The 11,018-nt window shown below is 43.8% G+C and overlaps 1 protein-coding gene across 1 annotated transcript; it reads right to left on the reverse strand.

The window, feature by feature from the left end:
- Nucleotides 1-1,336: 1,336 nt before the first annotated feature.
- Nucleotides 1,337-8,691, reverse strand: LOC146208461 (cholinesterase-like). The gene is made up of 3 exons (XM_084578582.1): nt 7,124-8,691; nt 2,210-2,359; nt 1,337-1,412 (listed from the first exon to the last, which is right to left on the reverse strand). The coding sequence occupies exons 1-3, from the start codon at nt 8,689-8,691 to the stop codon at nt 1,337-1,339; spliced, it is 1,794 nt and encodes a 597-aa protein (XP_084434708.1).
- Nucleotides 8,692-11,018: the final 2,327 nt, after the last annotated feature.

Consider the following 11,018-nt stretch of genomic DNA (forward strand, 5'->3'; position numbering starts at 1 on the left):
ATGAATGCTATGTATAATGGCTGGTTATATTCCGAGCATTTTTCTATCACCTGATTGATGGTATGGATATGATCGATAGTAGAGTACCGTTTCCGAAACCCTGCTTGATCCTTTGGTTGATTGCAGTCTAAGGTTGTGCTGATTCTATTAGCGATTACTTTAGTCAATACCTCATACGTAACAGACAGTAAGCTGATTGGTCTGCTATATGGGGCCCTTTAGACCACTAAAGAGCGATGAGGCGAAACCGTCTATTGCGCGGCGACTACAGGCTTCTATCTCCCTATTTTAACTCCCACATTCCTCATTTTCCTTAATACTCGGTTAAGGTGTCATCGGAGAATTGTGACAGATACTGCGCCTGATGCCTGCTTCTATATGCTGTGTGGTGCGGCGTTCGAGGAAGCCTCAAATGAATGGCGCTGCACGGACGCCTGGATCGGACGCCCGGCGGGGTCAACTTCGTAATGCGTGAATCTCCTAATGACGTCATGACCAATTGTGACGCCATGACCGAATGTGAGATCATTATGACGTCTTTTTGGGTATTAGACACGCGAGATGTTACGTCATGATGACGTCACCATGTGATGACGCCTTAGCCAGTCATTGTCCTTATTCATGACTATTTAATCATGACCAATGACTAATTAGCACTAGTTAGTGACTTGTTAGTCATTAGTGCTGGTTTGTGACTAGTTAGTCATTAATTAACATTGGTTAGTGACTAGTTAGCCATTAGTCATTAGTGCTACACCACTGATGTAGCTCGCCAGATGGGATGTAAGAGCGGTGTGGCCACGGCTAGGCCACCGCCACAGCGAAAATGCGACTTTGCGGCCAATATAGTTCTGGATACAAAAATGGCATCTCGGCATTTTTGAGCGTAAAAAAGAAACAGAGAGCAAGACCCTTCTTGGCTGCACAAGTAAATGCGAAGGCTGCACGCAACAGGTTGTTGGCCGAAAAAAATAAATTGCAATGTTTGGCTGCAATATAAAGCCACGCTTAACAAACCGCATGAAAGTGTCTGTGTAACTAAGTCTTAATGCAAAGGTCTGGAGGTTTTGATTGCCTTCACCCTCCCACTTAAACTTAAAAGCCTGAGTTGGCAGCTGCCGGCAAATCGGCCATGTCATGTTGTCGTGTTACGTATCACAACCCTACTATCATTGACTGCTCGGCCATGTCGTCTGCCAGTTACGCCTTCCCAGAGCCACCACTGTGATATTCCGCTCGAAATTCCGACACCGACGGCATATTTTCGGAGAAACAGGGCTTTTAACTCAAGATGTCCCGTTAAACGATAGCTTGCTTTAAACGATAACACGCATGTTTATTCTGGTTTTGTGTACAGAGGCACAGAGCGGCAGAGGACCGGCACATTGGTCACACCTGCAACATTTAATTGCCTGTGGGATGTGCAAGAACGCAGTCATGGTCACTGATGCGCCTTCTAATTTTCCATTGCTCCAATGGTTCAGAACAGATTTGCAACGCTCTAAAGCAGATCGCTGCTTTAAAAAATTAGAGGGGAATTTAGCCTTCGCCCTAACGAAGCGCGCCTTTAACACCGCTTTTTCAATGAGATCATTGTTCTCACAATTTCTGGTTTAAATCATTTCAAATTTAAATTGTTAATAATGTAACATCAGTACCCGTTCCAAACACACGTTAGTAAGTCATATGCATTACAACGCGACCTTCGGGTGCCCCTCTAACGCATATGGTGCCAAAGACCCTTCACGCTACCCTGTGCATTGCGTGCCTTTCTGGCATGCTAATGAGCTGGGTTCGAACCCGAATGGCGACTAATTGATTTCATTGAATTACTTCTCATTTCTAAAATAGCTCAATTAAAGGAACCTTCTTGTGAATATCGGTTTCATTAAGACCGTACCCCATTTTGTTTTATAGCTTTAATTTGCTTTCTAGGTGTTTGAAATTCATCACGAGGTCATATGCCTTTGAGGTCAGAACACCGTCGATCAATCAGAATTCTGACTATTTCCGACAAGAGTAGCCGAGCACTACACGAACTACGGCCCCGAAGGCTTTTTGATCGAACGAGTTGTATATGATTAGCGTAAAATGTAGATATGGGTTCTAAGCAGCCAGGTTCAAGATAGATCCGCGTGTAATTCCAAGATAGTTCCGCGTGCGGCAGGCAGTAGCGCAATATGTATCGAGCTTTCAGCAGCCAACTCACCTCTTCATGAATATACGCTTCCACATCATACAGAGGTCGTGCTTCGGTCCATCTCTCCGACTTGTGTTGCTTGGTACGATGTTAATGTACGCTGGGTCGAAAGATGAGTATCTTGGCCATGGCTCTTTACTTCCTGGTATCGTGGGTCGGCTGAATACAAAACAAGGTATAAAAAGTATTAAATTGATTGATTTTAAATTTATTTTGGTACCATTGTTATTTTAAAAGTTACTAATTAAACAGAATGCCAGCCAACGGCCGCATAGAAATGATCCAGAAGTTTGCTCTGGAACTAACTCAGGGGACTAGTAAAACTCGTATATGAATTCTTTGACACCCTTGCTCCATTGCATGGGCTAATATTATTAACGCAAGACCTAACATAATGAGCTTTTTATCGTCATCTTTTAAGCGTTCTTGTTAATGCTCCGGTCATTTCTAGCTGATGTTTCTTCAGGTATCATCAGGAAGCTTATACGTCAAAACAGAATTTGAAGCTGAAGCTGAAGTTTGTTTATTCTTCAACGACAACGGACATAGGAAAAATTACGGGGGGCTTAACCCAGTTACTCTAGCGGGAGTGTACTGATGATCATCGACTTCTCTCATCGTTTAGGTGAAGGTCAAAGTGTAAAAAAAAAATCTAGGGGGCACTTTGGACCACTAAAGTGCGATGACACGATAGCGCGGCCTGGTCCGAAACCCTCCACTACGGTACCTCATTCAATCTTTTTTTCACTCTCACCTCCTCCCCTTCCTTACAGCTCGGCTATGGTGTCCGCAGAGAATTTTGACAGATACTACGCTTTTCGTTCCTATAAACCGATATTGATACGCTGTTATTGCCTACTGTGCTGCGTGTGCTTTTTATTTGTGACAAAACAGCGCGCAGCAAAGGGACAAGACACATGAGATCAGAAAACGAAAAGTAACATCCAGACACAAAGAACAAGCTGGTCCGAGAGATTATCGAGGCAACTTCGATAGCAAGAATGAGTGATTGTTGTGTTAGCACGCTGTCCGTTGCATTAACCGAAAAGGAATTAAACTTGCTAAGAATATGATTCGCTTCCTTGATTACAGGACTGTGCTTGTCATTTGAGGTTGTCTCTATGATATGGCTGTGACGCCTGTGATTTGATGTATGGTGCGATTTTATAAGAAGTCGTGTTTCTTAGAAATGAGGACAGTTTCAAATCGGCGCATGTGTCTTGTCCCTTTGCTACGCGCTGTTTTATCACAAATGGATAACCAACTTGCCCAAGCTGCGTTCCTGCTTTTCATGTTGTAGGGTGCGGCTTTCGAGGAAGTGCCAAAGGAAAAGTGCTACATGGACACCGGTATTGGACGCCCGGCGGGGTCACCTTCGTATATGCTAGAATGGCCTGCTGACGTCATGACCAGATGTGACATCATCATGACGCCCGGGGGACGTCACATGGGGCCATGACATCACCAGGTGATGACGTAATAGTCAGTTATCTCTGTCGTTATCATCCCTGTCACTATCACTAAATACCTCTAACTATCATTACCGATAACTACCTACCACTAACTATCAGCGGTGGTCTCCATGGCAACCGCGCTGGCATGGCGCTACAACAGAAAAATTATAAGATGCGTTTCTCACCTGCCTGGCGTAGATGTCAGTATTATTGGCTGCTGACCGAATGACGACAGTATTATTGACCAAATGACGACAGTATATGCCATTAAAGGCTTTTTCCTTAAGAGGTCAAATCAAGGTCAAAGTTCAGGTATGGTCTGTCTTTGGTAATCAAGATCCAGTTTCGTTTTAATTTCCCGCCTGGGACCCACGTGGTTTTGACTTCACAAAACAGCTTTGCCAATCAGAGCGACGGGACGCGATGGTCGGCGGTGCTCTTTATTCATCCCACCTTTCCATTGGAAGGAGGTGGCCCCAGCTGACGACTTATTCTAACTTCTGAATCCCATGTGAATGAGCAGTCTGAATCATTGCAACTTGATTATGCCATCTGGTCTCGTGGCGTCACACTGACCGACGACCAATCATTGCTCGACCGTGTCACCTGTCAATTATCGCCTGCCAGGTGCATGCTCGTTATTTTAATGCGACATCATTTCTTCCCTCAATAGTGACGGGATCCCGAGCTGTGGCCAAAACGTGTCACCACGAGCTGTCAATCATCAGTAAGAAAATTTTGTACATGCCAGAACTGGAACAGTACCGCCCCTTCTCTTATGTCCCAGCAGAGAGCGCTGATCGCTTCCCGCGAACGTGACCATTATTCTAATTGTCCATAATAATTGAGGGAAACGAAAAAAAAACATTACCTATAAAAGTCCGTACGTAAGCTAAAAATAAAATAAGAAACGTAGTGCCTAGAGCGTCAAGAAATGAAGAGAAAAAACAAAAATAAAAACAACAACTAAAAACAAATCAACAGAAACAAAACTAAAATATTTAAAGAAAAAAAATACGACAGAATATTGACAAGTAAAACACGTGAAGTAAAAGTAACGTTTTACACGTCGGTAAAGCAACGAAACTAGGACGAGATAAAAAAACGAAGCTAGGTCCGGAACTCACAATGTACACAGGCCTAATTTTATTGTGGACGGGAGCTTCAAACGAGGTTGCAAGGTTCTTAATGATAGCTATTTAAACCACAGCGTGCAGACTGCTGCGGCAGCACCTAATAACGTCATTCATGTTAAACATCATGGAACAGCTCATTCAATCAGAACAAGCGTATACACTTCATGATGCTTGGCTTCGATGGCAGCTTCTCAGTCATCTAGAAACTAAAACGTGTGATTTGGTTTTGTTTCGTTAATGGGTTGAACGTCCCAAAATTACTCAGGCTGCGATGCAGTAGTGGAGAGGTTGGGAAATTTCCACTTTTTGGGTTTCTTTAAAGTGCACTGACATCGCACAGCACACGAGCGCTTGATTTTTCGCCTTCATCAAAAACCGGCCGCCGTGGCCGGAAATTGATTCCGGCCGCGATGCTTCACAAGTGCCTGAGCTACTAAAACGACGGCAACATTGTTACAAATATAAATGCAAAGAAATGTGACGGTGAAAATACACTGTGTAGATTACAAGCAAAAATACACGTGTGGAATTTAAACAAGCAACCAGATCAGCATTTCGAAGATATCACATAAAAACGTGAGTATTCACTTATGAATAAAGATAATAGCATAAACTGAACTGACTACAATACGAAATGCTTATTCCAGCATCTATGATAACGCTATGACCAATACCTTACGACGAAAGATATCGACAGACATTGAACTGACTAGAGGATGAAAAGCTTGGTCCAGTATCTGTGATAGCGTTGAGAAGGGAGATCTACACAGCATCTGCACATAGTCTGTGGTGCGCTGATTTAAAGTGCTTTGTGCCAAGTTGGTTCAATCCAACTTGAACCTAACATTTGTTTGAACTTTTAGCCTCTCAAGTTAGGTGAACCTCTCAAAAAACCACGTAGAAGAAGCAAATTGATTATCAAGAACAAACCAGAGTTCCTAATTTAGTAACTTGAAATAATTGACGTTTAAGAAATTCATCATGTGCTGAATAAACAGGAGAAGTGCTAAACGATTGAGGAGGCATTTATAGAATATTAAAACGCAGATTATCACCACTGCACTGCATATATAGCAGAATCATTTCATTCAAAGGGAAATAGAAAGTTTAGGAGTGATGGTGTAGTACGTTTTCAAAGAACGATGGAAACCGAGTTTGCTACCGGCGCTATTAATTCGATTATGAAAAGTGCAGTCTTGATACAGAATCAAATGCGATTAGTGCAGCAAAAACCTAATTAAATATGATATCGAATACAAATTGAACAGTGACACATCTGAGTTGAAAAAAGAATTTTGTGCTTCAATAGGTGTTCCAATGTCTATGATTCAAAGTCTTTGAACTTTTCTACAAAGCGAATCACAGTAAGAACGAGCGAAGCAGCGCCAGTGCATGGCGTTACAGTGCGATGCTACGGCTAATGGAAATTATACTTTTCACCTTAAAAATACGCAACGCTCGTTACCACTACAACGTGCCAACCCTTCACTGCTAATTAACTTAATGACTTTTACGTTATACAGATAGGAAGTTAGCATAAAGAAAATCTTCAGTATTGCATCTAACTTAGTTTGGGGGGTGCAATCCACATATGAGCATTGGCCTTCAAGGTTGCATATCGAACATTCTTCGCTGCCTCTACCTGTAGATTTCGCGCTGACCAATTATGTAAATCATATACGACAAATATGGACGGTCTTGCTCTAATCAAGTCGAGCTTTCGCGGAGATCAATTTTAATTTTGAGATGACTGTGGAATATTGAAAAATACGGCTGTGGAAATATTTACCGCTATAGTCTGATGCTCCGACGCACAGGAAAAAAAAACAATATATAGTTTGCCCTTTGCTCGCGTGGAGTAGTTGAGAAAGTAAAAGAAAAACGCAATAGACTATGCTTTCCACAATAAAAAAAATGCGAATAGTACAAATTTACCATACTCTAGAGGGCACACCGGCGAATATGTTCTTATAGTGTAAATTTCCGACACTATAAAAAATTGCACTCATGAAGAACATTCCGGTAAAAAATGCTCTTATCTATAATTTGTTTCGTTTCGCGTAAGCTGATGCAGGAAGAAGCAGTGCATGTCTGGATATTTACTTTTTGTAAAAGACGTAGAAGTAATACGGCATGACCTTTTTTTTACACTTATGCCCATTATTCGAACAGTGACACATATCTTCGAAAACGCTCAACTAAAATTACTAAAGTAAATTTGAACTTGCCCCATTTTACTCGTACGGTGACTCGCCTAGAAAGGTATTTGATTCGCTATTAAAACTTGCCAGTATTCGTTCGACCTAAAACCAATCAACGTGTTATAAACTCACCCGGTCTTGACAAACTTCGCTATTGCTTCCAATACGTCCTTCATGAAAGCTTTCTCCTGGCTCGTGTACTTCAGTGCCTTGAAGAACTCAAAGTCATTGGAGCGAACGCTTGGTGGTAACCTCTTTTCGTCTCCGTAGAACACAAGAGATCCCAGAATGAAGGGAATGTCATCTCCGTGTGCCACCTTAAACCACGAAGGCCAGAAGCTGAATGAAGGTCTGTAGTCGAACACATACCTGAAGACAGGGATTCTCTGTTCAGATGCTGCGTCCGCAAAGAACGTGGCTGGGCATATAAAAAGGCCATCTCCGAAAATATCACTGAGGACAGGAATCACATTGTTCTCCCCATTATCAAAGTTCCAGCCGAAAAAGTAGGCATTGACAATCGTTTTCACATCAGGCGCCGATATTTGGAACGCTGTGCGAATCGCGATATCAATCGCGGATTGAGGATCGATGAGCAGAAGGTCCTTGAATCGTGGCACCATCTTCATGACTCTATAGAGGAACAAGGCCCCTTCGTTGAACGTGTTCCCTATCATGATCTCTTTACTCTTTATGTTTTCTTTCCAAGTGGCCAAGAGTGACGGATCGTCCGGCAGGTATTCGTCACCATGAACCGGTCCGTAGAAACGTTTCGGCAAGTTGTTACTTTTTAGATGACCCAGTAAGCGGTTCTTGTCAATGCCTCTCAAGCACTCCATAACAGGACCTACCTTCGGCTGATTCAAATCTTCGCACGTGAGATTCCGGCCCAGCTCAATTATGCTTTGGACCGAGCCAGAATAAAAACTGGTGATGTCATTCTGTGGGCTACCGCTAAGCAATATAATTCTTTTAAACAACCCAGTGGTTTGCGGTGATAAGGCGTGGAACCCGGTTGCAATACCTCCAGCGCCGTGTCCAATGAGAGTGACTTCAGAAGGGTTGCCACCGAAACTCCTGATGTTTCGTTGTATCCACTTCAAGGCAAGGTTCTGGTCCCACAAGCCCCAATTGCCAGGGGCGTCTCTGTTTCCGGTCGAGAGAAATCCGAAAACATTGAGGCGGTAGTTGAAGCTTACAAAAATAATTTTGGTCAATGCGGCGAAATTTCCGCCGTCGTAAGCAAAGAAGCCCGAGTCGCCCCACTGAAAAGCGTCCCCGTGAATGAATACCACAACTGGTAGCTTAGTGCGACAAGCAGCCTCTTCGCAGTCCGCGGCGGGCTTTCGAATGTTGAGGTACAAGCAGTCTTCCGAATTATTCGGGTAGTCAAAGCTTACCTCATCCGTAAAATAGTGCACATTCTGCGGGCAAGGATTCGCCTTCTTGTTCGCTGCAAGTGCTCCATTCCACTGCTTAGCGGGCACCGGTTTGCTAAAGCGAAGGTGCCCTATCGGGGGCTCTGCGTAAGGGATCCCGAGATACATGTCCACTTCCTGGCCGTCAATTGTCTCTCGCACTCCGGACACGAGACCAGATTCAGTCTTGACAACAGGCGACTCAAGGCTTGTGGCATTAGATATGCAGGTTATGAAGCAGGCCACGACAAACCGCAGGAAGAATGCGCGAAAATCACCCATGTTAAACACCGCAAGGACCGCACTCGTCAGGTTTGGCCTTGCTAATGGGAGTTCTCCCGGTTGGTTCGTAGATGCATTTGCTGCTACCCGCTTCTGCCGTTCAAGTAGGCCATACTCTCTCAAGTTATGACTTGAGCCAAGTTTTCTGTATCTTGAGCATCAGGGCACTACGCGATGGCGGCGAAGGGCACCGCTGCACTCCGGCGGAGAACGAGATCGGAGTTTTGCCAGGCGAGCGCTCCTTGCGAAAACCTGTTTGTGCAGGCAGAAGTAGGGATCCTTTGCTTGACCAAAATAAAGGGATGTGAGAGCAACGTCTTTCGGCATGGCCGTCTCAACAGGCTGAGCACTTTCCATCGCTACTAAAGAAACTGAAAACAGCTTTCATTAACGTGCCTCAAGGCTAGCTACACTCATAAAGATTTGTTGTTCGCCTGACACGAGGGAACGAACAGACTTAGCTAGATATTTTCTCAATCGCACATTTTATTGGGAACTCTTGTTTGATAACACTTTAGTTCTAATAAACCATTAATAACATTTTATCGCTCATTACCGTGGCTAATAGCCAAACTGCGTAATGCACCTTAATGCGTTTACAGTTTTAAAATCATGACACCAAGAAAATACTTCAGCGCGCAGTATACGGGGGCGTGCTTTCTGAAACAATACAGCTTTGGAATTCAACACTCCCACACCATGATTTTGATTGAACTCAGCACGTATTTTCTCATGGTTTATTTTCTACCGGTGATTTTTCTCTTAACCTAAAATCCAAATTAATGAAGGTGCGAATCAAAAACTGTCACATTCGAACCGAAGGGGACAGACTTTCGAGTTGGTACTTTTTAATTTGAGGGTGTTCAGCTCACTAACGAAATGAATTAGGTTACTACCTTTCATATAGTCAACCTGGAAAATAAACGAATCCCCCATATTATAAAGGTTCAGTTCACTTTATCAGCAAAAATTTGAAAACAGGTCGAAACATTGATTGCTTAATAAAGCAATGGAGCATTTATTGCACTGAAATATCTATTCAGGTTTCTAAACTTCCCTCATTTTGTTACCCAGAAAATATCTCTTGGCGCGTATACTGCCCCTTCAGCGCCTCGACTAGCCTACCTTAACTAAAACAAGGTAGCTGTTTGTTAGTCGGCGACGTGGGCAAGGTCACTCTTTCTAGGTCAGAGCCGAAAGAGTATTTCTTTCTCGTGTTTCTTTTTAACTTCCCGGGATTTATTTCTGGAATGCGCGAATAATACCGCGGAAGACACTGCTGTTAGGGTGAATAGGTTTGCAAAGGTAATTTTAATTCAAAAGCTGCGTTTTTATTTCGCCGTCAAAGAAAAATAAATTATTTGGGGCATACGGTAGCGTCTATTTTTGTAATTTAGCTATGGACAGGGCAAATTAAATGCACAGTTTTGGGAGAATGATCAGTGATTTTGCATAAAGCTGGTATTTTCGCTTATGCGCGTAACATAGATGCCATTCGTCCATTCGTTAATACCTTTTGGTCAGGATTCCATACAAAATAGCGCGAGAGACCAGATTTCGAAATAGAAATAGGAGGAGATGAAATCATATTCATTGGCAGCCTTAAATTATACACCGAGGATATTGACCCCCAGCCGCGCCACTGTTTACTATAGGTCCTTATTGTTTTGGTGTCCGTACACTGTACTTTCTTATTGTACCCTATGAAGGCGAAAGCCTTTATAGCTCATACTGTCGTTCGCAGAAGGTGTCACACTTTGCGGCCACCCTAGCTCAGACGATGCCAGCCAATATGACGGCCACCGTAGGTCAAGTGGTGCCACCTAAGTTGGTGGCCACCCTAAGGCCCACCCTAGGTCATGTGATGCTACTCAAGGTGACAACCAACCAAAGCCCACCCTGGGCCCACGCCTCCCAAATGGGAAAGTATTAAGGCGTAAGACCTAATACACTTTTGTTACTTGGGAGGCGGTAGCTGGCAGCTGACATGGCAGAGCACTACTGGACGTATACGGCTTCCTGCCATTACCTTTGGCAGGCGCTGACAACTCGGGCCTCTTCTTTCATATGAGATGGGGATATCGGAATAAGTTAGCCAAGATCCTTCACGTTATCCCAGGACCAGGCAGGCACGTTCATACGGTTCGGTTAAAGTGGGGCTTTATATGTTGGCTGGTAGCTTGCGCTATCGCGCCATACCGATCCAGGCGTCCGAGCGGCTCCTTCCATTTGGCGCTTCCAAGACGACTCACCACACAGCCTGCAGAAGCAGGCGCAGTAAAACCAGGAATCAGCGATAAGGCTTTAGCCTTATCGCACCTTAGTGG

The sequence above is a fragment of the Amblyomma maculatum genome, chromosome 1, assembly GCF_055883805.1.
Source record: "Amblyomma maculatum isolate TAMU_Amacu chromosome 1, ASM5588380v1, whole genome shotgun sequence".
NCBI lineage: Eukaryota > Metazoa > Arthropoda > Arachnida > Ixodida > Ixodidae > Amblyomma > Amblyomma maculatum.

Coding starts and splice junctions, on each gene's coding strand:
- LOC146208461 (XM_084578582.1), bottom strand. CDS start 8,691: ATGGGTGATTTTCGCGCATTCTTCCTGCGGTTTGTCGTGGCCTGCTTC. Junction 2,360..7,123: donor GCGAAGTTTGTCAAGACCGG/GTGAGTTTATAA, acceptor TTTTGTATTCAG/CCGACCCACGATACCAGGAA. Junction 1,413..2,209: donor AAGCGTATATTCATGAAGAG/GTGAGTTGGCTG, acceptor CACATCCCACAG/GCAATTAAATGTTGCAGGTG.